The following is a 26,973-nucleotide window of genomic DNA, read 5'->3' on the forward strand; positions in this document are numbered from 1 at the left end:
TGATTGATTAGCGAGCGTCTAACTTGTTGAGTTTTTTAATCCACTTTAAAATGCCTAAAGTGTTCAAGAATGCGCACGATGGCATTCCATACCACAACGTTCGGCACAAAAAATTCGAGTGTGATCCAGGGTGCTATCAGTTACACAGGTAAATATGATGTGATAGAGTTCGATGCTCGCAGAGTGGTGGTGATGACTTTTGATTGATTGACTGACGAGGTCGGACCGCACATGCTGTTCTACCTACATTTCATATGGTTATGGTCACCGGTCAGTACCTACTGCCAATGCAGTCCGCCAGTGCAGTCAAATTTTCAAACATTTCTAGTTAAAAAGATCAGTTAAGTAAGTTTATTAGGAGAAGCTTATTTTTTTTTATCCACAACGAGGAAGCTCTTGGCCTGTATCTCACCTGATGGTAAGTGACGATCAGGCCGGAGGTAGAAGCGAGCTTCACCCGGAATCCTCAACCACGGAGGAACTGGCTATCTTACCTCTTAACTGCCGGAACACAATAATGCTGTTAACATTGTTGTTATGGCGACAGACTTAGGTAAGATGGTGGTAGCTAGCCAGGCGGACTTAAAACAAGCCCTACCACCAACCAAACCGAACAGAAAAATCTGCCTCCACTGGGAATCGAACCCGGGACCTCTGCGTCTGAAGCAAGTGGTCTTACCACTAGACCATAGAGGCAGTTATGGGCTGACGTAATCTAAAGATGATGGTCTCTGTGGCCATCACTCAAGACGATTGCTGAAGTAAAAGAACTGATATTCCAGGCCTTCAGACTGCCGCCTCAAGTTTCCAGTCACCAAGCGTCCAATACACAAATGCGAGGTGCCCGAACGAGAGTTCACCATGGTGCCTCAGATCGGAGGCTGGCGGGAACTCCTGGTGCCGAAGACCGAGCCCAACTTTTACCCGGCCGTCATGCAGAAGGAAGAATATTTGCGACTCAAGAAGCAGGCTAGGGTAAGCGCCTGTAATAATATTATAAGCAATGCTTCTTTGGTGTAACTGTGTTGTTCAACTTTATGTAGGCGCTGTCCATAATTTAAAAACTAAGTTAAACACTTTAATCCATTATTTAGCACAAAGATTTATACTATCAATGGATTTAAAGTACGGTACCGACCAGGGGCTGGAAGACGTAGTGTGGGTAGGCGTCCCACTAGGTGGACCGACGATCTGGTGAAGGTCCCAGAAAGTATCTGGATGCGCTTGGCCGGTCGTTGTATCCTTGGGGGAGGCCTCTTGTCCAGCAGTGGACGTCATTTGGCCGTCTGCCAGCATTCATTTGTATAAGCACAGATAATATAATACTGTATAAGTAAATAACACCCGTTTTCAAAAACATTACTATGAGTTCTCACAGTGCGCGTGTACGCACGGCACGGGGTCCCAAAAACCTATTCGTAGACAATGCTTGAGTGGTGGACTAACACACACGAACCAACCACAGACAGAGCTGGATTCAACGCTGTGCGTTTTTTTTTTTAATGAAAGACAAGGCAGGTATTTGACCGCAGTCGCACCTGGTGTTAGTTATGTGAGATGCAGTCTAGGATGGTACATATCTGCCCTGTAGGTAAGTGCCTATTCACTCTCGCCTTGGATTTCGCATAGCGTTGCTGCTTCACTTAATCAAGCTTGTGAATAACCGGCAGACAGTGGTGACTGAGTTTGTTGCGGCGCTTCTTCTCAGCACTTGCTAAATGTTGGTCTCGAAGCGCTGGTAGGGTAAAAAGATTATGAGACATGTAGAGGCTCCTTAAGAGCAAAATGACGATTTGTAAGAACTATTTATTAGTCTAAACAAATAAAGAAATTTTGACTTTTGACTTTGACTTTGAATACGTGTGTTATAAACGTATTTTCAGATAGTGTCTCAAGAAGAGCAGTTGCAAGCCATGCACGCGCAAGAGGCGGCCATCCAGAAAGCCGCCAAGGAGTCGGAGGCGCGCAAGCAGCTGTTGAAAGAAAAGCTGCTGCCTCAGCCCGGGGCGGAGACCGCGTCGGGCACGGCTGACCCGGAGTTAGAGGGGCCTGACCAGGCCGCTCACACACTGTCCAGGGCAGAGAGTAAGTTATTATTATTACATATAGGTATAGGTGCCATGTGGGGACGGCCATAAAGAATACTCTTCCCCACCGCTAACAGGAGGCGTGTCGTAAAAGGTGACAAAATCCCTGCAGCACCGGACGGGCAGCAGCGTCGATCGCCAACCCGCCCGCCAAGCGTGGCGATTAAGGCAAATTCCCCCCATGGTTTTATTGGGGGAGGCCTTTGTCCAACTGTGGACGTCTTTCGGCTGAAACGAACATAGGTAGCCTTTCTATTCAAGCAGCTGCTGAAGGAGGAGCTGCCGCCTCAGCCCGGGGCGGAGACGGCGTCAGGGACGGCTGACCCGGAGTTAGAGGGGCCTGACCAGGCCGCCCACACCTTGTCCAGGGCAGAGAGTAAGTTATTATTACATAGGTGTCGTGTGGGGACGGCCATAAAGAATACTCTTCCCACCGCCAACAGTAGGCGAGTTGTAAGAGGTGACAAAATCCCTGCAGCACCGGACGGGCAGCAGCGTCTGCGTGTGAAATCTTACAAAAAACTGCGATCGCCAAGCCGCCCGCCAAGCATGGCGATTAAGGCAAAATCCCTCTATGGTTTTATCCTTGGATTTCTTTCGGCTGAAACGAACATAGGTAGCCTATCTATTCAAGCAGCTGCTGAAGGAGGAGCTGCCGCCTCAGCCCGGGGCGGAGACGGCGTCCGGCACGGCTGACCCGGAGTTAGAGGGGCCTGACTAGGCCGCCCACACACTGTCCAGGGCAGAGAGTAAGGCATTGTTTACTTAAATTATTTATTTTTATTATTGGTTTTTGGGCTTGCGCCAGCTCGACCAGGTTTGATCTATTGTGGCAGCCCTTGTGTTTAGAGTTCACTGCTTAGTCCCGTTGAGTCTATAAATTTCCAGATTCTTTGAGCGTGATATCTGCTATCTCATCCGGGTGCATGATGTGTCGCTCGAGATGGATACCTATTTCTTTTGCTCATAAGCGGGCCGCATGAGCAGAGAACATGCATGGCCGTTTCTTCTTCTGTTATTTACTTATTATTGTTTACTTAGGTAGTATTATCTATTCGGCGTAATTAATTTATTGTTATTAATTTTAATGGTACCAAATTACGTAGTAGGACGTCTACCCAAGGTGGACAGACAATCTCATAAAGGATCCATATGAAGGCGCTGGATGCAGGCCGCTACCAACCAGTCAATCTGGAAATCTTTGGGGGCTAGGTCTATGCAGGGCATCACGTCTTGGGGGGCACTAAAAAGAGCCCAAAGAAAATTGGGTAGCACATAAAAACGATTTTTTGCGAATTTAAAATAGTAAAACTCTGTCGCATTTAAAATTGTTACATTTTTTTTCTAAAGACCGGTTAGGCACACGGGTGTGGAATGCATAGGCCCTAAGATAGGATGCTAGTTGTAGGCATTAAGGATCTTAATCCGGCACTGAGCAGTGGACGTCCTGTGGCTGAAATAAAAATAATAATGATTTTAAAATTATTATCTTTCTTTCTTTGTTTCTCGCAGTGTTGAAAGCCGACAACATGCAGGGCCCGCGGCTGTGCAACCGGATCATCCTGGCGTCCAAGTGCCACGCCATACGCGACGCGCAGATCGCAGAGAAGGAGCTCATCAAGAAGGAGCTGGATGAGGAGGAGAGACGGTAGTATTTGTCTTACAGCCCGTCGAGTTTACTGCGCACCTGGCGACCGTGACGTCACATCGACGCTCTAGCAGGCCTGTTCATCTCCGCGAGTTTGCATCGAAAACAAAACACGCGCGACTACCCCTCCTGAGATACCAAATCGACAGGACAATGACGAGCGAGTATTGACGCACGCACGTATTCTTCACCCATTAGCATTGTAAAGACAATAAACCATATGTAAAAACGGTGGTGCAATTAATACTCTACAGTATTTTTTAACTGCCTGAATAATATTAGTAACACAAAATATAATTCATGCTTATTCATGTATTTCCTCCGCCATTTTTCGCAGTTTGGCACCTCACGTCACACATCATTTTACCGAAGTCAGCCCTATGTCTTCGGCGCAGTACCGATCACTGACGTTTGTCAACAAAATGGTGTTCGACTCTTGAGACAAGCTAAATTACACCATATTGTTAACGACATTGAGCATACATTTTTTTAAATACCTTCGCGAAGAAAATCTTCTGTACGAAGTACTTATTATTATTCTGTGGCTCTAGTGTGAAATGGGGCGAACACGGGGACATGTTTTTTCTTACAACTTTACAACTCGGTAGAGTTTACTGCGCACCTGGCGACCGTGACGTCACATGGATGCTCTAGTGTGAAATGGGGCGAACACGGGGACATGTTTTTTCTTACAACTTTACAACCCGGTCGAGTTTACTGCGTATTTGGCGGCTGTGACGTCACATCGACGCTCTAGTGTGAAATGGGGCGAACACGGGGACATGTTTTTTCTTACAACTTTACAACTCGGTAGAGTTTACTGCGCACCTGGCGACCGTGACGTCACATGGATGCTCTAGTGTGAAATGGGGCGAACACGGGGTCATGTTTTTTCTTACAACTTTACAACCCGGACAGAGTTTACTGCGTATTTGGCGGCTGTGACGTCACATCGACTCTGGTACAAACGGGGCGAACGCAGCAGATGTGAGAGGGAGAGTCGCATTCCAGCGAGGTGCGCAGTTATCACGACCAACCAAGGGTTCTACTTGACTTGACTTTTAATAACTTGATAAATATAACTGCCTAAGGTGGGAATCGAACCCACGTGCTTTCGCTTGCTGCGCGACTGTTATCATTTTGTATACTTACGATTTTGACCGACTAACTAATCTCTTACGCTCAATGTAGTACATACTTATTCTAAATGTGAGAGAAAGGAAGGGAATACGTAAAATGTGAAACAACCTTAAATAACTATGTGCATCTGCACCGAGTGTTCTTTTTTTAACTTTTAGTAAAAGAACCGAGATTTATAGTAAATATAGTAAACAATAATAAAAACTAATAGCATGGGGTCACAAATTTCTAAAACTTGAGTTAAATTAGTTATGACCAAAAAACTGGAACACTCCATCCAGACATGTCAATAAATTTGCATAGTCTAAATCTCAGAAAGTACTTACTCTGTGATAACAATTATTATTTTAGAATTTAATAAAGAATTTCTTAAATCTTTTAAGAAATTACCAATTCTCTAGGATGTCATATTTTGCAGATTATTGGCGGTTTAAACGGATCACTCAATTCATTACTTGTCTAAACGGAGTGGTCTACAAAATGTGCGTATGATCGAAGAATTACTTAAATATAACATTTTTATCTTGTAGTTTGACTCTTTCGCGAATTCGTAAAATAGAAACAATGGCTCAAAAAGCTTAACCTTGAAAAATAAACGAAAGGAGATTTTTTTGAAACGTTTGAACTGAGTGTTCCCTAGATGCGGCTTTACAAATTGATATTTACCTCTTCCTTTGAAGCAATTTAGATCAATGTTTTTTACTTTTTTTTTATTGAAACATGAAATATCGTCCGTTGCTATGAACTATATACTTTAAGAGAAAATCCATTTGTATTTTTTTACAGGAGCTAATATTGTAGGGCAGACATGATTTTTTTTATTTATGGGACATATTTTTAACTACCCTCTTATACGGCATTTATTATAAAGCGACTATGTATTTGGTGCTAATGTCGAATGCAGTTCAGTTTTCTATGCATATACAATACAATCATATGCAAAACACACGCACACGCCATCACACACACACACACACACACACGCGCGCGCGCGCCCACACACACACACACACACACACACACACGCGCCCACACACACACACACACTGCTTTTTACGAGATTGTAATAATATATTGAAAAGTTGCGATTTGTCCCTTACAGCAATTCATATTTCCAGTGACGATATGTATACTTTTTCACGCTATGTTTTTTTTATTATCTATTGATTTTCGATGTTCGCTTTTTTATTATTGATGTCAACTTGGAGTAAAATAGACGGATTGAAAATGACGTTACTGAATACTGGATTTTATTTAATACGTAATAATTAGATAACACCATGTAAGTATCCTGTAACTATCACATTAGTGATTATGTGTATGAAGTAAATAATTGACGGCCACGGTTCGTTTAACGTTCGGTTGAGGCCTTTCAAAAAACTAATTTCTTTTTCTGAGCCATTCACTCTAATGATGAATACATAAATAGTAAATATCTGTTAATGGCGAAATATTGTCAATTAAAATAGGCGATTTTTTTTCACTGATGATGGTCTGATGACATGATGCAGTTCAGTCAGATTACGCAGCAAGTAAATAAATTGATTTCCGGTATCCGGCCAAACAACTATCCGTTTCATCTCTAGTAGGTATCAAAAAGGAAATTAAAAAATATTTTTAGATTTTTGTCAGTAAAAAATATTAACTGAATACAGTGTGAGTCACGATAAAGTGCACATATGAATATAGGTGAAATTATACTTGTTTTTATTTTTTCAGGATAAGGATTTTTTCCTCTTAGTTTAAAAGTTATTTCGTTTTCCTTACAATAAGTAATCAGAAGAAAAAAAATAAAAAAAAAACTCAAAAATTTTTTGACCTCTTTTTTGTCGATAAAAATAGGTCTAGTTTCATCTATTTTCATATGTACACTTTATCGTGACTTACACTGTATAAGTATAGAAACAATATTGACTATTTTACAGGAAGCGCCAAGCTATAAAACAGCGGGGTCGCAAGCCGAAAGTGGATAGAAAAACACAAAAAAAGATATTTGAAAAATATGCTGAGGCGTTAGATGGGCCTAATATCAAGTATAATGATCCCATCTTCTCAAATATGGCCATAGAACTAGGTGCCAAAATGACGCCAATGGCTTTGTATATGGCATTTAAGAAATTTAACACAAATCCGGCAGCTTACAATGATGAAGAATCGCAGCAAAAAACATCAGGTGATACTAGTCGCAGTTCAACTATTTCAACCCCAGTTATTATTCCTCCCAAAGATGAAAATATAATTGCAAGCGGAGAAAGCAAAATGTTTACCTTTGATATAGATATATATGATATGAAAAAAATTACACCTTTGAACGTACATAGGAAAAAAAAAGATGGTAAATTTCAGACATATAAAACTTTACCAAAATATAAATGGTCTGACATGGTTAAACAGAAACTTTGGTCAAGCTCCAAAATACCATGTACGTGGGTTTTGAAGAAAAGTAAAATTCAAAATGACTACATTAAATTTAAAGGTCATTGTAGTCAATGTTCTGCGCGGATTGAAGTATCGACTTTAAAAAAAACTGAGAAAATACAAACATTTATATGTAGTGTACAAAACATACAAAAATCTTACAAACATAAGCCATTAAAAAAATCAAAACTTACACCATATACAAGATACCAAATAGCTAAGAACTTAAAATTTAAACCTGCTATTTTAGTTCGTCATGAAATGGCTTCAAAGCTGATTATGACTGACGTACACGAGAATATTGAGCCACCAGTATTGCCGTCTATTTCTGCTTTACGACAAATCAAATCGGAAGCTAAACTTGGAGATTTATTTGATGCAAATCTTTTGACGTCACTTATAATCATGGCTAAAACTTCAAATTATGCAAGCTCTATCCGTGGAATCAATGTCCATCCACATTTTCACATTTACTACTGGACAGATAAAGAAATAGAATATTATAAAATGTATTACAAAAAATTCGACAAAGTCACTATTACAGTTGATGCAACTGGTTCTTTTTTCGAAACTATATATCTGCCAGATGGGACCCAATTAACAAAAACATTATTCTTGTACACTGGACTCATAACTGGTAATTCTAAACTTAAATCTGTACCTGTTATGCAAATGATCACAGATTCACACAGTGCAACATCAATTTCTAATTGGTTAAAAAAATGGATGAGTGATGTAATTCAAGTGCCCGATGAAGTAGTCACTGATGATTCATCTGCTTTGCTTTCGGCTAATACTCAGGCGTTCACATCTCATAATAGTACCAAAGACTACATTCAGCAGCTATATTCCGTTTTGGAGGGAAAAACCGCAACTTTACCGGTGACTTTCATTAGGCTTGATACAAGTCACTTCGTAAAAACATTACACAATTTAACCTGTTTTAAAGATCTTAAAGACAATCGTGTAAAATATTTTTACATACATTGTATTTTAACTATCAAGAAATGTGAGGAATTTGACATTGCAAAAGCAATAATTGAAGATGTTGTGAAAATTTGTCTAGGACAATATGATGACAATGATATATCTGCAAAGACTGTTACTGTTGAGGCTAAAAGACGCATTGATAAATTGATCGACACCACTGAAGATACCACAACAGCGACGAATGAAATTAAAGAAGAGGTTTTAGAAGAAAATATTGAAGATGAAGAACTACTTACTACAATGCAAAGACTGGAAAGCATCGAATTGATGACATGGTTTGATGACTTAGTAAATTTCTACAAAAAAACCATTATACCACACAACGAAAACCCTTATTATTATCCACCGTTTATGTCAACATTTAAGAGATTATTGTATAAATTGCCGTTATGGTCTAATTTATTATGTCCTTTTTTCAAATCGGTAAATAAAACCCCATCATCATCAGGTGCTGAAAGTTACTTCAAAACTTTAAAAAATCTTATATTTAAAACTAAAATATCAAAACAAAGGATTGATCAATTTTTAAAAATTCATTTAGAAAGTCTAGATGGAGAACTCAAAATTGCTATAAACGATTTATGTCAAAACATTACTAACAAAAGAACTACAGCAATAAAGATTTCTAGAAAGCGAAAATATAATAAACATGTACAGTTAAAAAAAGAAAAAAATCCAAAATGTACCACTCATCAACAATTTCCTACTGATTCGATATTTTGTGACGAACCTTCTTTTAGCGAAAATTGGAGAGGAGAGGCGAAATTGGCCGAAGCGGTAACGAATAAAAATTGTATAAAATTTATGAAAAATGGTAACTTGTGCAGTTCAGTTTATAACGATAACAGTGAAATTAAATTAATTAATACCTGTGCCTTAGATTCTGTTATGTATATTTTGTGTTTAGGGTACACTACTAATCAAAATATCAAGAAAAGTATAGATATTTCTAAAAATGCATCAATTGTAAAATACATTCAAGATTTATCTGATAATGAGTCACATGAAGATGTTTATGAAATGAGGTCTCGCATAGCACTACAGTATTTTAGAAAAGAACAAAAAAGTGTTATAAACGTTGACTGCGCTTGTAATGCAACGTACATATTTGAACGTGTTTTATTAAATACTATCTCCAGTGCAGTTTTCACAAAAGAATGTTTAAACAAATTGTGCACGTCAACCAAGGTTTCTAGAGAGTTGATATTTCTGTCAGTTAATATGGATATGATCAAAATATTCGGTATTTCCAGTTTAGAAGACGCAATTTGTATTAGTGATGAAAAAAAAATGTGTGTCTCTTGCAATTCTAATCAGGAAGTCATTAGTTACGAGCTTTCTATGCTCATCTCATTCGATCTAAATGGGACAGCAGAACTTAATTTAAGGGATTTACCTGAAACAATTAATTTAAAAAACAAATGTTACAAATTGTTAGGTGTCACTGAATTTGTTCCAGCGAAGTTGCCAGCTAATCTCGGTCATTATAGGGGGCATGGTTTTATAAACAACCGTATGAATTGCTATGACGATATGATGCAAAAAATTTATTATAGTAAAGAAGAACCCATTAATATCCATACCTTGTCATATGGAATTAGTAATTTTAATTTTGAGAATAGACAATCGTAAAATCATTTTTAACAAAAAAAAACCGGCCAAGTGCGAGTCGGGCTCGCACACCGAGGGTTCCGCCGTACAAACGTAGCGGTTTACAATTTATGACGTATTAAATCAAATTACTTACTTGATTCCGCTGCGAGTAGTGGCGAATTTCAAAATATGCGGTATGATTATTTTTTATTTATTTATTTTTCCTATATTTGCATTATAGGTAGGTACCTACCTCAGCGTTTTGAATTTTTGCGTTGATTTAGAATTTCTCACAGTTTAGAGGCAATTAGATTTAAGAAGTGTTTGATATGAATTTCAACTTTAATATCTCTATGCGTTCATGTGAAAAAGGGTAGGTAGTAAGTTTATAATTATTAAAAAAATATTTTATGTCATGTAAGCAAAAATAATATTTTAAATTTTATATAACTTCAAATTTATCATTTTCGCAATTTTTCCTTTATCTGTACTATATAACGTTGCTTCGTGCCGAATTTCAAGATTTTGAGTTCACAGGAAGTACCTTGTAGGTTTTGATTCCCTAGCGTGTGACGGAAATTCGTCTAAGGTGTCGGTATAAACTGCTGTATCTTTTGATCGCGTTAACTTAGAAGTTTGATTTTTTTACTTCTTAAAGGGACAATAGATCTAGGTATTTGGTATAAATTTCAATTGGATACCTTTATTCGTTCGTGAGAAATAAGGTAGTAAGTTTCATTTTATTAAAATATTTTTATTATATTATATAACTAAAAAAATGTAATTTTCGCAATTTTTCCTATATTTGCATTATATGACAATGCTTTATGCCAAATTTCAAGATTCTGAGTTTACGGGAAGTATCCTGTAGGTTTTGATTCCTTTGCGAGTGTCGAAAATTTGTTGAAAATATCGACATAATCGGCTGTATCTTTTGATTGGCTTGGCTTAGAAGTTTGATATTTTCACAGCTTAAAGGGACAATAGACCTGAGTATTTCATGTGAATTTCAGCTTGATACGTTCACGCGTTCTTGAGATAAAGGGTCTTGACAGACGGACGGACGGACAACAAAGTGATCCTATAAGGGTTCCGTTTTTTCCTTTTGAGGTACGGAACCCTAAAAAAGAATTTAATAATAAAATTATAAGCTAAATACAAAAAAATTTTTCATTTTATTATTACTTTTCAATTATTTTAATGTAAGTACTTGAATAAAACACATTTTCTAATTTAAATAACGGTCTTTTATTAAACATAATGAATTCTGGTCACCCTACCACATTACCTCCTTTAAAAAAATATAAATGTATTTCCTCCTAAAGCATATAGTTTATAGCAACGGACGATATTTCATGTTTCAATAACAAAAAAGTAAAAAACATTGATCTAAATTGCTTCAAAGGAAGAGGTAAATATCAATTTGTAAAGCCGCATCTAGGGAACACTCAGTTCAAACGTTTCAAAAAAATCTCCTTTCGTTTATTTTTCAAGGTTAAGCTTTTTGAGCCATTGTTTCTATTTTACGAATTCGCGAAAGAGTCAAACTACAAGATAAAAATGTTATATTTAAGTAATTCTTCGATCATACGCACATTTTGTAGACCACTCCGTTTAGACAAGTAATGAATTGAGTGATCCGTTTAAACCGCCAATAATCTGCAAAATATGACATCCTAGAGAATTGGTAATTTCTTAAAAGATTTAAGAAATTCTTTATTAAATTCTAAAATAATAATTGTTATCACAGAGTAAGTACTTTCTGAGATTTAGACTATGCAAATTTATTGACATGTCTGGATGGAGTGTTCCAGTTTTTTGGTCATAACTAATTTAACTCAAGTTTTAGAAATTTGTGACCCCATGCTATTAGTTTTTATTATTGTTTACTATATTTACTATAAATCTCGGTTCTTTTACTAAAAGTTAAAAAAAAGAACACTCGGTGCAGATGCACATTAAATAACTTTCTCCAAAAATCACTATAAATAACTTTCGTAGGTTTTTTCAAGTTTTATCTTTTTTTTTTACTTTATTAGGGTAAAAAAACAATGTTGAATACAATGTTGCTTATGAAATCGAATTGCAAAAAATTAGTAAATTTAACATCCGCATAATTTACCACAGCTTACTTTATATTATACAGGGTGTTTCGTGTAAGGTGTCAAGCCAGACCCATTGACTTCTATCTATCGATCTTTCTCCCACTTTGTGTGTGACAGAGTCACAGTTGGCTTCAATCCCGACCGAACAAGTAAAAATAAAAATGCATGCACGCGCGATTTTTAGGAGAGGCTCATCTGTCATACAAAGTTCCAAACACTCATGATAGTATCGTATTCCAGACTGGACGCGATATCGGAGGAGAATCGTCAGGCGGCCGTGGCCCGCGCCGAGGCCGAGGAGGAGCGCCGTCACCAGCTGCGGCTGCAGAACCTGGCCGCGCTCAAGGAGCAGATCAAGGCGCACGAGACCGCCAAGGTGAAGTAGGATTGGCCAAGGTGAAGTCTTGCTAGACCACGGCCCATGGGGACGCTATATCGAAGATCAAAGATAAAGCCAGCGCCTGTGATGAACAAAGATCAAGGCGCACGAGACCGCCAAGGTGAAGTAGGATTGTCCAAGGTGAAGTCTTGCTAGACCAGGGGGACGCTATATCGAAGATCAAGGATGAGCCAGCGCCTATGATGAGCAGAGATCAAGGCGCACGAGACTGACAAGGTGAGCTCCTTCAAATTTTCCAGGTCAAACGAACCACCAGGCCGCCGTGACGCGACCGGACATCAAGGCGCACGAGACCGCTAAGGTGAGTTAGTAGGATTGAACAGGGGAGTGGTCTCCAATTCAGAACGCAAAGCTACTGCTGCAAAACCTCGCGGCGTTAATAGGATCAAGACGCACGAGACTGGCAAGGTAGTCTTGCTAGATCAGATGAGACGCTGTATCAAAGTTCAAGGAGTAGCCAGGCAGCTGTGATTCAGGCAGAAATCAAGGCGCACGCGACTGCCAAGGTGACTCTCGGGACCATAGTCCAGGTGGCACGCTGTGACGTAGGAGGCAGGCGGCCGGGGCCCGCGCTCAAGGAGCTGATCAAGGCGCACGAGACCGCCAAGGTGAGCTCTCGATCATAGGCCAGGTGGCACGCTGTGACGTAGGAGGCAGGCGGCCGTGGCCCACGCTCAAGGAGCAGATCAAGGCGCACGAGACCGCCAAGGTGAGCTCTCTATCATAATCCAGGTGGCACGCTGTGACGTAGGAGGCAGGCGGCCGTGGCCCACGCTCAAGGAGCAGATCAAGGCGCACGAGACCGCCAAGGTGAGCTCTCTATCATAATCCAGGTGGCACGCTGTGACGTAGGAGGCAGGCGGCCGTGGCCCACGCTCAAGGAGCAGATCAAGGCGCACGAGACCGCCAAGGTGAGCTCTCTATCATAATCCAGGTGGCACGCTGTGACGTAGGAGGCAGGCGGCCGTGGCCCACGCTCAAGGAGCAGATCAAGGCGCACGAGACCGCCAAGGTGAGCTCTCGGGACCATAATCCAGAACGCACAGAGCCACATACTATGATGACATACACCATGTGTGAACAAGGTACCTACCTAAATGTCGACATGTCGCGTTGTTGATTGGACATGTCCCAAGATGTTACATAATAAGGCACCTTAGATTTTATTTGTAACATCAAATTAAACTGTTTAGTAGGTAAATAAAGGAAAAACTAAAATTAAATGGCGCAATTTACCAATGTAGGTCGCTGCTAGTAAGCGATCTTCATACACACTATCCCCCTTACTAATAAAAAGTTACACAGTTGTTGATCACTGCTTTAAAATGACATTTCCATACTAAACGTCACTTTAACACACTGATCAACGAGCGTGTAAGTTTTATTAGTAAGGGGGTATGTACATAGGTCACACTTGAACTTGCTTCAAAATATCCCCCAGATAATGGAAGCGGAGCGCATTGAAGAGGAGAGCATCCGGGTGAACCAGGCCAACATAGCGATGCAGATCGACGAGGCGCAGAAACTCAAGGAGAAGCACGGCCGCGCCGCCAAGCTCAAGGAGATCCTGGATCAAGGTAACTATTATAGATCTTTTCATCCCCGAAGACGCGCCACACCAATTTTTGGTCTCGGTCGCGCGGGGTGCGGGGAGTTTGATCCGAGCAATCCGAGTGCGTGTGCACTCATGGATATACAACGTGCTCCTTTTGCTTTCCGGAAATTTTAGTGGTATACCTATTCTATAAATAAAAACTAGTTAAAGAGTCTTAGGAATATGTGTTTCTAAAAGCATATTTTTGAAGATATTGTGGATTCTAGATTTAGAAGATACCTAATTGATTTAGATTAGTTATAGTATCATCAATTTTTTTTTTTTCAAAATTGTCACCTAGTTTTTTTGTGCAGACTTTTTATTGATAAGTGTATGTAAATTATGAATTATTTCAGTGAAAAATTAAGTTTTTAAATAATTTCGTATGAAAAAATAAGTCGAAAAAATTGTTGAATTTAACAAAAAATGTAATGCCATTCCATTATTTGAAGTGGTCTTATTAATACCCTAGAGTTCCAGGAAATCAAAAAGAGCACGTTGTATAATTTAGTGTGTACCGACCGATAACACTCAAACATTAGCGGAAAAATGGTGGGGCGGTGGTTTTAAATTACCCACACCTTAAAGGTTGCTACGCTGGATGTGTTTTGCGGTCACCAAAACGCAGTCTGCACCATGTATGCAAAAAGAACACAAACCGCAGCACTGACAGATCGTATCATCCAAACCACTGACCCTTGCTGTTGCTCATACATGATGCGGGTTGCTTTCACTTTGACCTGACCGTAGACTGCAACATTGTGGTAAATACTGTGGGATATGATGCTCAACCACAATAAGGAAGCTAGATGTTAGTGCTTCCTTCCGAGCGGGTGTTATGCTCGGGGACCAAGGTCCAATTTACACCATCTTGGTTTGTCTACATATACTTGGCAGGATATAAAACTCCGTCACCGCGATGCAGGTTTGTATGAGCGACGGAGTGTGCCATAGTGTAGTAGTGACAGCGCCATCTGTTGGTACACAGTTTGTAGTGGCGTATCGTCGGTGTCGCCACAAATACTATACTCAGTTATGCGCCATAGGTCCAGCGTTTATCTCTAGTCAGTGCCTGTGGTACAGGAGCGACACGGGAGGGGTGACATTGACGTATGACGTGACAGGGCATACAAATCTGAAGTCACGCTGACGTTTAACTCAGGCATTGCAGGCTAAGTTAAACCTAGACTAGATGTCCTCAAACAACTCAAAGGTGACTGACTGACTAACTGACATTGATCTATCAACGCACAGCCCAAACCACTGAACGGATCGGGCTGAAATTTGGCATGCAGGTAGATGTTATGACGTAAGCATCCGCTAAGAAAGGATTTTACGAAACTCCACCCCTAAAGGAGTAAAACGGGATCCACGCGTACGAAGTCGCGGGCGGCCGCTAGTCGTTTACTACGTGTCTTAAATATGAAACGCCATCTTCCAGGCAACGCCGAGCTGCTCTACTACAAACAACTCCAAAACGAAGAGGAGCGCATCATGGACCTGCGCATCGCCAACTTCCTGAAGAAGAAACAGGCGCGCGAAGCCAAGGCGCGCGCCGACGCCGACGCCGTCAAGGCCGCCAAGCAGAAGGGCATCGACCACATCGCCAAGGCGCAGAAGGTATATAATATGCCTTTTGATAAGGGCTCTTTTGTTTTAGCTCTTTGGGAGGCAGGACGTCAGGCGTGCGTTTGCAAGACCGCACAAAGCTTCCATCAGTGTATGAATTTGTAGGGTCTGCACGCGGTGGTGGCGTTCAGATCGCGCTTATTTTGACGTTTCTGATCTTAAAATGGCGGAATTGTTCGCACCACACGACGCCGTCAAGCAGAAGGGCATCGACCACATCGCCAAGGCGCAGAAGGTATATAATATGCCTTTTGATAAGGGCTCTTTTGTTTTAGCTCTTTGGGAGGCAGGACGTCAGGCGTGCGTTTGCAAGACCGCACAAAGCTTCGATCAGTGTATGAATTTGTAGGGTCTGCACGCGGTGGTGGCGTTCAGATCGCGCTTATTTTGACGTTTCTGATCTTAAAATGGCGGAATTGTTCGCGCCACACGACGCCGACAAGCAGAAGGGCATCGACCACATCGTCAAGGCGCAGAAGGTATATAATATGCCTTTTGATAGTGACTCTTTTGGCAGGACGTCTGGCGTGCGTTTGCAAGACCACACACTAAAGCTTCGGCTAAACCTAAACGTTCAGCCTGCGAGCGCGATGGCGTATTCATTTGACAGTTCTTAACGTACGCTATATTCTGTCAAACGCCTTAACGTACGTTTTGAACTGTCAAATGAATACGATTGCTTTACACAATCGCACCACAGACTTTGTGTATGAATTTGTAGTAACGCGTTCACATTGACGCGTCCTGTCATTGGCCGCGGCGACCTACACAATGTGTGCACGGGGCGGTGGCGATCAGATCGCGCTTCTGATGTTAAAATGACGGATTTTTTTCATGAACGTTTGGAACGCGAACGCACGCGCAGTATTTGCTTTCGTGGACGCGAGCTAAATGCGTTCGTTTGACCGAATCTTAAGGTCCTATTTTCATTAGATCAGATCCGCTCTCGGTCGCAAATCGGATGTCAGTAGTAGGTGTTCACATTGACACTGTAAGGACACTCGGCCCGGTTTCCATACAACTTAAGCTACTAAAACTTCCCGAATCCCGGTCGGATCAGACCGGGAGCGCATCATGGACCTGCGCATCGCCAACTTCCTGAAGAAGAAACAGGCGCGCGAAGCCAAGGCGCGCGCCGACGCCGACGCCGTCAAGGCCGCCAAGCAGAAGGGCATCGACCACATCGCCAAGGCGCAGAAGGTACCCAGTGTGGGCTAACGTGTTAGCGCTCACCAGTTACCGTAGAGTAAGGTCACTGTCACTTGACAGTCCAATCACTCAACTCACCAGTTGGCGCCAATGTCTCCGCCACTAGCACTTGCTATAGTCTGGTCTGCGAGCACGTAAAATTTTGTCCAATGACCCCAAGCTACCCATCCTTATCGCTCGCGCGTAATTATGTTGCTGTCGCGCTCGCACACTCACTGCGGGCGCCCGTCGCACAGTCGCGACAGTAATATAATAACTGGTCTTCCGTATAAGTATACTTAATTAAATAAAAAAATCACTAAGTACATATAAAACTTTTCGATAAGTTGAGGCGTAATATAACTCTTGCGAGTTTTTCAGTCACGAAGACGCGCCCCACTAACTTTTGGTCGAGGGAAGCGCGGAGTGCGGGGAGTTTGATCCGAGCAGTCCGAGCGTTATTATTGTAGTGTGCGTGTGCACTCATGACTCATGGATAATTTACCGATAACACGTAAACATTAGCGGAAGAATGGTGGGGCGCGTCTTCATGAATGAAACGATCTATAACTGGAATGCCGTGTGGGGACGGCCATAAAGAATACTCTTCCCCACCGCCAACAGGAGGCGTGTCGTAAGAGGCGACAAAATCCCTGCAGCACCGGACGGGCAGCAGCGTCTGCGTGCGAAACCTTATAAAAAACTGCGATCGCCAACCCGCCTGCCAAGCGTGGCGATTAAGGCAAATCCCCCCCATGGAGAGGAACAAAAAAACACGGCCCCTAGTCCCCGGCGGCCCCACTATCCCGGGCCACGGTAGCGGTCACGGTAACGGTGGGGCGAGGGGTGCTAAGAATCACCGGGTACCGACAGGCTACCAACCCCGACGACCTCTGGCCCTGGCAACATTTAACACTCGCACGCTGCGGACTGACGTGAGGCTCGCCGAACTCGAGGAAGAACTGAGCAGGTTGCGGTGGGATATCGTAGGATTATGCGAAGTCCGAAGAGAGGGGGAGGACACCATAATCCTGAAATCCGGAAACCTGCTCTACTTCCGGGAGGGCGACCAGCAGTCCCAGGGTGGTGTCGGGTTTATCGTCCACAAGTCCCTTGTCAACAACGTGGTCCAGATCGAGAGTGTTTCGGCGAGGGTAGCGTACCTTATACTCAGAATCACCAAACGGTATTCGCTGAAGGTCATACAGGTATACGCACCGACCACGGAACACCCCGACGACGAAGTGGAGACTATGTATGAGGATATTTCCAGAGCCATACATAGCTCCCGGTCCCATTTTACCGTTGTGATGGGGGACTTCAACGCGAAGCTGGGTAGACGAAGCGATAATGAGCTGAAAGTGGGGCAATTTGGGTATGGAGAGAGGAACGCACGTGGCCAACTGCTGGCTGGCTTTATGGAGAGGGAGGGCCTCTCTTTATGATGAACTCCTTCTTCAGGAAGCCAAAACAGCGAAAGTGGACATGGCTGCATCCCAATGGCGCTATAAAAAATGAGATCGACTTCATCTTGTCGACGAAGAAGCATATATTCAATGATGTCTCTGTGATCAACTCGGTCAAAACAGGAAGCGATCACCGAATGGTAAGAGGCACATTGAATATCAGACCCAAGCTCGAGAGGCGTCGACTGATGAAGTCTACGCTCCGCCCAGCGCCCATCCAACTCCAAAACCCCGAAAGCTTTCAGCTCGAGTTGCAAAATCGTTTCGAATGCCTAGGAGACTGCGAAAATGTGGACGAATACAATGACAGGTTCGTGGAAATTGTCCAAACGACTGGGTCTAAGTTCTTTAAAACCCGTCGTCCAAAAGGAACCAAAAAGATCTCTGACCTCACCAATAAACTTATGGAAGAGAGACGAAACTTGGTTCTGCAGTCCTCTGAAGATGCTGCTCAGTATCGGCGTCTTAACAGACAGATCTCCAAGTCTTTGACTCGCGATCTACGCCAATTTAATACAGATCGTATTAAAGAGGCGATTGAGCGTAACAAAGGCTCTAAAGTGTTCGCTAGGGATCTGTCTGTTGGCCAAAGTCAACTGACCAAGCTGAAGACCGAGGATGGCAGAGACATCTCGTCGGGGCCTGAGTTATTGGAAGAGGTTGAGAAGTTCTACGGACAATTATACACGAGTGTACGTACACCTGTCACAAATCTAGCCGAAGACCCAAGAGCTAGACTGACCCGACACTACACCGAAGATATCCCGGACGTCAGCCTGTACGAGATTAGAATGGCTCTCAAACAGCTGAAAAACAACAAGGCACCGGGTGATGATGGAATCACGGCTGAGCTTCTGAAAGCAGGCGGAACGCCGGTACTAAAGGCTCTTCAGAGGCTGTTCGATTCCGTCATACTTGAGGGAAAAACGCCTACGGCATGGCACAGAAGTGTGGTGATACTTTTTTTCAAAAAAGGCGACAAAACTTTGTTGAAAAATTATAGACCCATCTCACTTCTGAGCCATGTCTACAAGCTGTTTTCGAGAGTCATCACGAATCGTCTCGCACGCAGGCTCGACGACTTCCAGCCTCCCGAACAAGCCGGTTTCCGAAAAGGCTTTAGTACCATAGACCACATACATACGCTACGGCAGATTATACAGAAGACCGAGGAGTATAATCAGCCACTTTGTCTGGCGTTTGTGGACTATGAAAAAGCCTTCGACTCGATCGAGACCTGGGCAGTGCTACAGTCTCTCCAACGGTGCCAAATTGACTATAGATACATCGAAGCGCTGAAGGGCTTGTACGAAAACGCCACAATGTCGGTCCGCCTCCAGGATCAGAACTCGAAACCTATCCAGTTGCAGCGAGGGGTGAGACAGGGAGATGTCATATCTCCGAAACTGTTCACCACCGCCCTGGAAGATGTTTTCAAGCTTCTGGACTGGAGCGGATTCGGCATAAATATCAACGGCGAGTATATCACACACCTTCGTTTCGCGGACGATATCGTAGTCATGGCTGAGACCGTGGAGGACCTAAACACAATGCTCGATGGCCTCAGTAGAGCCTCTCAACAAGTGGGTCTTAAAATGAACATGGACAAGACAAAAATTATGTCAAATGCCCGTGTTGTACCCACTCCTCTGAAGGTTGGAGACACTACACTCGAACTTGTTGACAATTATATATTATGTATACCTGGGACAAACAGTCCAGTTAGGTAGGTCCAACTTCGAGAAAGAGGTTAATCGTCGAATCCAACTCGGCTGGGCAGCGTTCGGGAAGCTTCGCGAAATTCTCACGTCCGAAATACCGCAGTGTCTCAAGACAAAAGTATTTGACCAGTGTGTGTTGCCAGTGATGGTGTATGGCTCTGAGACGTGGTCGCTTACTATGGGCCTCATAAGAAGGCTCAAGGTCACCCAAAGAGCGATGGAGCGTGCTATGCTCGGAGTTTCCCTGCGTGATCGAATCAGAAATGAGGAGATCCGTAGGAGAACCAGAGTGACTGACATAGCCCGCAGAATCGCTAAAATCAAGTGGCAGTGGGCGGGGCACATAGCTCGAAGAGCTGATGGCCGCTGGGGCAGGAAAGTTCTTGAGTGGCGACCACGAGCTGGAAGACGTAGCGTGGGCAGGCCTCCCACTAGGTGGACCGACGATCTGGTAAAGGTCGCGGGAAGTACCTGGATGCAAGCGGCGCAGGACCGGTCTTTGTGGAAATCCTTGGGGGAGGCCTTTGTCCAGCAGTGGACGTCTTTCGGCTGAAACGAACGACGAACGATAACTGGAATAGATTATTCATTGATTTTTTACTACAATAAGTACTTGGCCGACTAGTCCTCTACACGTAAAGTCAATACCTGTAATTCAATTCCAGGCGGAACAAGAGCTGAAGGAAGAGCTGGAAAGGATCCGCAACCTGAAGATCCAGGAGGACGTGGAGCGGGAATACCGCCGGCGCGAGCGAGACGCCGCTATTCGCCGCAACAACGAGATGAGACAGCTGCACGAGGCCCGCGTACAGCAGGTGAGTTGGTCCTGTACCTCTAGCATGAACAACTTTCGTCTTCGAATCGTTTGCGTATTCGACAAAATTCGATACTCAACCTTCGAATTAAACGATAACGTGACAATTTTGATTCTCAAAATAAGTTTCGTGCAAGTGCGTTTTCAAAGGCGCTGTTATAGTTTTCGTACTAAATCTTTTGATGGCGATTCGAATACGCAAATGATTCGAACTCGAAAGTTTTTGGTGCTAGCCGTACTGACATGTCAATAGCTAATAGCTTTTTACTACTGCGCCAGAAGGAGGATTGCTTTTCTAGTCAGTAAAATGCCATCAACCGAGGGCAGCTAGAGGGACTATTCCCACCACATTTTGTTATTACGTATGTCTCGAATTCGAATCGCCGAAACGAAAAGATAAGACATTCGAATTTTTCGAAGCGAATGGTGTCGATGTCTGACTGTCCTGGTTCAAATCCCGCCGCCGCATGACCTACTTATACGTTTGGGCGCAGCTAATGGGTAAGGGCCTTTTCCTACCAAAAAGGCAACCCACTAAAAACCTGAGGGCGGTCTTGGTTAACCATTTGGGAACTCGGGACTCGTCATTCGGCTAGCTCAGTGCAACTCAACCTAGTAAAATTCCAAATTGGTTAGACTAAAAAATAAACCTATGCCTAGTCTAGTTAAACGCAACGCTCGCGCAGCGATAGCGTTATATTTATACGTCACTGACAAATAAATAAATTAAGTTTTTATTATCGAGCAAGAAAATAAAAATTAGACTTGCGGAATGCAAAGTCCATCTGGAATTCGTCCAGAATCCAATATAAATACAGCAGCTTGTCGGTTTCAGATCCACGACATCCACCGGCTGATCGCGCGAGAGATCGCGAAGGACGAGCAAAGCTTCAACAACGCGGCGCGACAGAACGAGGAGTTCATTGCCAAGGAGAAGGCGGTAAGTACCTAGTACTATTTAGGTACTAGAATTTCTAGCAGGCTTGTAGTACTATTTAGGTACTAAAATTTTAAGCAAGCCTCTACTATTTAGGTGCTAGAATTTTAGTCGGGCCTCTAGTACTATTTAGGTATTAGAATTTTAGGCGGGCCTCTAGTACTATTTAGGTACTAAAATTTTAAGCAAGCCTCTGAGCTACTATTTAGGTGCTAAAATTTTACTATTTATTTTATATTTTTTTTATTTTTATTTATCTATTTTATTGCTTACTATGGGCCTCATAAGAAGGCTCAAGGTCACCCAAAGGGCGATGGAGCGGGCTATGCTCGGAGTTTCCCTGCGTGATCGAATCAGAAATGAGGAGATCCGCAGGAGAACCAAAGTAACCGACATAGCTCGCAGAATTGCTAAAATCAAGTGGCAGTGGGCGGGGCACATAGCTCGTAGAGACGATGGCCGTTGGGGCAGGAAAGTTCTCGAGTGGCGACCACGGGCTGGAAGACATAGCGTGGGTAGGCCTCCTACTAGGTGGACCGACGATCTGGTAAAGGTCGCGGGAAGAGCCTGGATGCGGGCAGCGCAGGACCGTTCATTGTGGAAAACCTTGGGGGAGGCCTTTGTCCAGCAGTGGACGTCATTTGGCTGAAACGAACGATTTTAGTCGGGCCTCTAGTACTATTTAGGTATTAGAATTTTAGGCGGGCCTCTAGTACTATTTAGGTACTAAAATTTTAGGCAGGTCTCTGGTACTATTTAGATACTAACATAAACATTTTAGGCAGTCCTTTGGTCCTATTTAGGTACTAGAATTTTAGGCCTGCCTAAATCTAACGTTCTAGAGTTTCAGGCTGGCTTCTAGTACTATTTAGGTACTATATAGGTCGTTTTGGAAAATCCTCGAGGGAGTGTTTTGTCCAGTCATCATTAGACGTCCTTCAGTTGAAACAAACTTGCAAAAGTCTCAAGTTGACATTTTTTTTGTTGTAGCTGGATGACAAACGCAAGGCTCGCGTTGAGAAGCACCGGCAGGAGATAATGAAACAGATCAACGACAAGGAAAGAGCTAGGTAACTGCTTTCCCAATAGTATTGAGCGTAGGTTTTTTCTAAAACATTTCAAATTGTAATGTCTGAGATTATATTGGGTAATTATGGATCTAGCGCTTAACTCAAGTCACTGTTTGAGGTAGGGGAACGGCACGGGACGGAGGGGTGACATTGACAAATTATGACATGACAGTACGGCTAGCACGAAAAACTTTTGAGTTCAAATCGTTTGCGTACTCGAATCGCCATCAAAGGATTTAGTAAGAAAACTACAACAGCGCCCTTGTGAACGTGTCTTAAAGTGAACTTAGTATGAGATGTGGTTGCACGAAACTTATTTTGAGAATCAAAATTGTCACGTTATCGTTTAATTCGAAGATTGAGTATCGAATTTTATCGAATACGCAAACGATTCGAAGACGGTTGTTCATGCTAGAGGTACAGAGCTTACAAATCTGAAAAAGATCTGAAGTCTCGCTGATGTTTGACATTACAAAACCACCCTCCCGTGCCGCTCCCATACCTCAAGCCTTGACTCTGGTAAGACAGAGTAAGACCTATAATCTTTTATTCTATGAATTAAATAATCCGTCTAGCTAGTCAAAATCTATGAATCCAATCATAAATGATCAGGTTACTTGCAAAGACTTGAAAAATCTAATTAATGAGGGCTATCGTTTTTATACTTAACAGTTGGCACCCCTGGCGATTGACAGGACCTTACTCTACAGAGGCGCCATCTTGATGAGTGCAAATGCGATAGTCCTCCTACCACTCTAGCGCTCACCAGTTGGTGCCACTGTCTTCGCTACTAGCAAGTGACAGGACCTTACTGTACAGTGGCGCTAACTGGTGAGCGCTAAAACGATAGCCCTCATTGAATCTCCTTAGGGCGGAACTCCGTGAGAAGATACACAACGAAGGAGTTGCTCTGCGAATGGAGCAGGAGCAGCAGGACAAGTACGAGCGCAAGGTCATCAAGCAGAAGGTAAACATTTAAAACGACAGCTTGCACGGGCTGATAATCTAGATGTACGCCCGTATTCACAAACATTACTATGAGTCACAGTGCGCATGGACGCACAGGCTGACACACGAACCAATCAACCAATCTGTCGGCCGTTTGGTGTAGTGGTTCAGAACGGACTACCATGCCGAGAGGTTCCCCGGGTTCGATTCCCGGCCGGGCAGAAATTGAAATGCTGATTTTTAATTTCTGTGACGGGTCCGGGTGTTTTCTATGTATAATATGTATGTTAGGGTGTCCCATAAATGGCCGAAAAAAAATTTTTTTTAGATATTGAAATGCATACCCTCTATTTCTTTTAGTACTACTCAGACTTAGTTAAATACAAAATTTCATCTTCCTACGTCAACATTAACCCGTGCCGACTGAGCTCTGAAGATTTTGAAAAATGCTGGTTTTACCCCTTTGGTTATGTAGCTTAATCAATTAAAATATTTAAATTTTATAAAATATTTATATAAAGAAGATATCAGACAATATATTTTACCTTTGAGGGTCCCTTTTTTACATTCTGGATACAGATTTCCATGCTCCTGAATATTGGCCTGATTTTTGCTACACTGTGCGTAGCAAAAATAGCTTTTTCTCTTCCTTTGCAGTGATCAAACAATGTAAATCTTGCATAAGCTTTATAGCTCTCTCAGCTGTATCATTAACTACCCTTAAAGAAAGCACTTTTTTGCTTTTAAATAGGCAACATCTTCATCTCATTTAGAAATGGGTCTCAGGGGAAAATTCTTATCAATTTTCAATGTAAAAAATAAATGTATAGTCTTGACAGACACTAAATCACTCAATGGGTTTCCAGCAACAATAAATAAGGCAGTATTATTATCAATTCATTAAAAACATGATAAAAAAATTAATACTAGTCCTATTTACCATAGAAATTATCATACCTTCTTCAGATGGAATGTATATCTTCCCAGAATCATACATAATCTCTCTTTGTACTTTTACTACAGTATTGACGGTGTTTGTTCATTACCTTCATCATCAAAGAGTGATAAAACGGCAATTTCTTCTGACATGAAGTAACAAAGATTTTGACTAAACTTGCTCAAGGCTGCTTTGGAAATCAATTTGTCAACACTCTCATATACCTTTTGGAAAGTGGATGTCAAGAGTTCCTTAAGGCTTTCATCAGAGCTGGTAAGTTGGTCGTGATGATTAACGGCCGCCGCACCGCTACTGCCGCGCAACATGTTTCGATGCAAGTCGGCACGGGTTATCGTACTCCAAATAAAGTAAAAATTTATTTCTGAGTGTTTTAGAGGCAAACGAACAAAACTAAGACATATGCGTTACAAATTTAAAACTTTGAAAATTATGGGACACCCTAATGTATGTATTTACAAAAAAACGTATTTAAGTATGTTTATATCCGTTGTCTAGTACCCATAGTACAAGCTTTGCTTGATTTGGGACTAGCGGCGCAGTGTAAAATGTCCAAGGATATTTATTTATTTAATCACAGAGCTCTATTCAACGCGTTCCATTTGCTGCTTCACTTATGCAAGCATCGTTTGTGAATACGAGCTTTACTGTCATAGAAAAGTTTAAAAAGCTAAACAGCTATAACTTTTGGGCTGGGTTGCACCATCTTACTTTGAACGTAACTATAATGATGATAACCGGTGTTTTTTGTATGGAGTTTGACAGATTTTTGAGTCTTTTTCTCTCCACGTACTTATCCTATATTCTGCTATTTTCCTAGTTCCACTGCAATGTAGTAATTGTAATATTTTCTTACGTTACAGGTCGCGATGATGAGACAACAGAAGGTGTCCGAGAAATACGTCAAAGAAGTGGAGCAAACCCTCGGCAAGCACGGCTACTAACCCGTGCCTTCAATACTTCCAAACGACAGATAAGAATAAGACCTAGCTTTGAGTGTACCTATGTACTCTTTGGGCTACATATTCACTTCAGAACCCTCATACATATTACGCGTCCTCTGAACCATGATTCGAATTCATATGTAGGCCCTTTAATAACTTTTGACGTGCTTACACCAACACCTTAAAGCTTTCATGATGATTGGAGACTTTTAAACCCACCATGCGTTGCCCAGGCTTATTCCACTATTCCCCGTTGACAATCCCCGTCAAATTGGAACCGTTACATTGGAACTTATAATGGGGAATAATGAACTAAAAAGTTAATTAATCCCCATTAAGTTAAAAATAAAATCCTAATACAACGGGGATTAATGAACTTTTCAGTTCATTAAATTCCCCATTATAAACTCCAATTGGCGTTAACGGGGAATAGTGAACAAAAAGTTCACTGATCCCCGTTGACGGGGATTGTCAACGGGGAATAGTGGAATAAGCCCGTTGCCGGCTCCCATAACCTGTTTAGACTGTGTTGGAATCACGGAAAAAAATATTCCCAGTGGCCCTACCACTGATAAATAAATTATCCGTGATACTACCAGTAAACTAATCAGTAACATCTCGGGCAACGGGTTTTACTCGTACAAATAACAAAACGCAAGTCATTATTTCCTCGCGACTATTCGTAAATGTCACATGATATCTACACAACACAGTTTCTCTTAGATTTTCCAAAACTGTGCTGCCAAGAACAGTTTTTTTTTAGTTTACTAGTTACAAATTACTGAGTCCCGTTAGCCCCTCGTACTAAGCTAAATATTATAATGATTGTGTTACAAGTGGGCTCACCACAATAGTCGAGCGCTCGAGAATTCGAGCGTTCCTCGGTTTTCGAGTCGGCCAGAGCCCCGATTACGGTAATTTTTAACGTCTCCAATCCAGACGCGCTTCATCGATTCTGCGATACGATTGGTCAAAACAGCTGACGTACGCTGTTTTGATCATTACGCTGACCAATCGTATCGCAGAATCGATGAAGCGCGTCTGGATTGGAGACGTTAAAAATTACCGTAATCGGGGCTCAGGCCGACCCCATCACCGTTTGGCTATCGTGATTCGTGGCTTTTATTAGAAGTGCATTTTCTTTCAAACTCGCCAAGTACCCGCATGTTTTTCAACAAACCAATTTTATTATGGTACTAAAATAGAAAGGAAAATGTGCTTATGCTCATGCTTATGGTTAGTGAAAATTTTTTTAACAAATAATCACCAGAATGTGTTCTGAAATGATTGTGTGTTAACTGGATCAAGCAATAATTATTGTATTTG

General features: G+C 42.2%; 3 protein-coding genes across 3 annotated transcripts in view; 2 read left to right on the plus strand and 1 right to left on the minus strand.

Moving 5' to 3' along the window:
* LOC135083094 (cilia- and flagella-associated protein 45) lies at positions 1-26,067 on the plus strand. Its single transcript, XM_063977859.1, has 12 exons — positions 1-148; positions 783-975; positions 1,884-2,085; positions 3,600-3,735; positions 12,222-12,357; positions 13,823-13,958; positions 15,417-15,595; positions 20,645-20,794; positions 21,629-21,733; positions 22,721-22,800; positions 23,671-23,767; positions 25,567-26,067. The coding sequence occupies exons 1-12, from the start codon at positions 51-53 to the stop codon at positions 25,645-25,647; spliced, it is 1,593 nt and encodes a 530-aa protein (XP_063833929.1). The 5' UTR covers positions 1-50; the 3' UTR covers positions 25,648-26,067.
* LOC135082631 (uridine 5'-monophosphate synthase-like) overlaps positions 1-26,973 on the plus strand; it is a 201,616-nt gene that overhangs the window by 69,041 nt on the left and 105,602 nt on the right. The window lies entirely within an intron of this gene.
* The window catches only part of LOC135082933 (uncharacterized), a 22,083-nt gene continuing 8,975 nt past the window's right edge, over positions 13,866-26,973 (minus strand). The window contains exon 9 of the mRNA XM_063977701.1: positions 13,866-13,948. The gene's annotated coding sequence lies outside the window, so the exon portion shown is untranslated. The remainder of the gene's footprint in view (positions 13,949-26,973) is intronic.

The sequence above is a fragment of the Ostrinia nubilalis genome, chromosome 22 (assembly GCF_963855985.1).
Source record: "Ostrinia nubilalis chromosome 22, ilOstNubi1.1, whole genome shotgun sequence".
Classification (NCBI taxonomy): domain Eukaryota; kingdom Metazoa; phylum Arthropoda; class Insecta; order Lepidoptera; family Crambidae; genus Ostrinia; species Ostrinia nubilalis.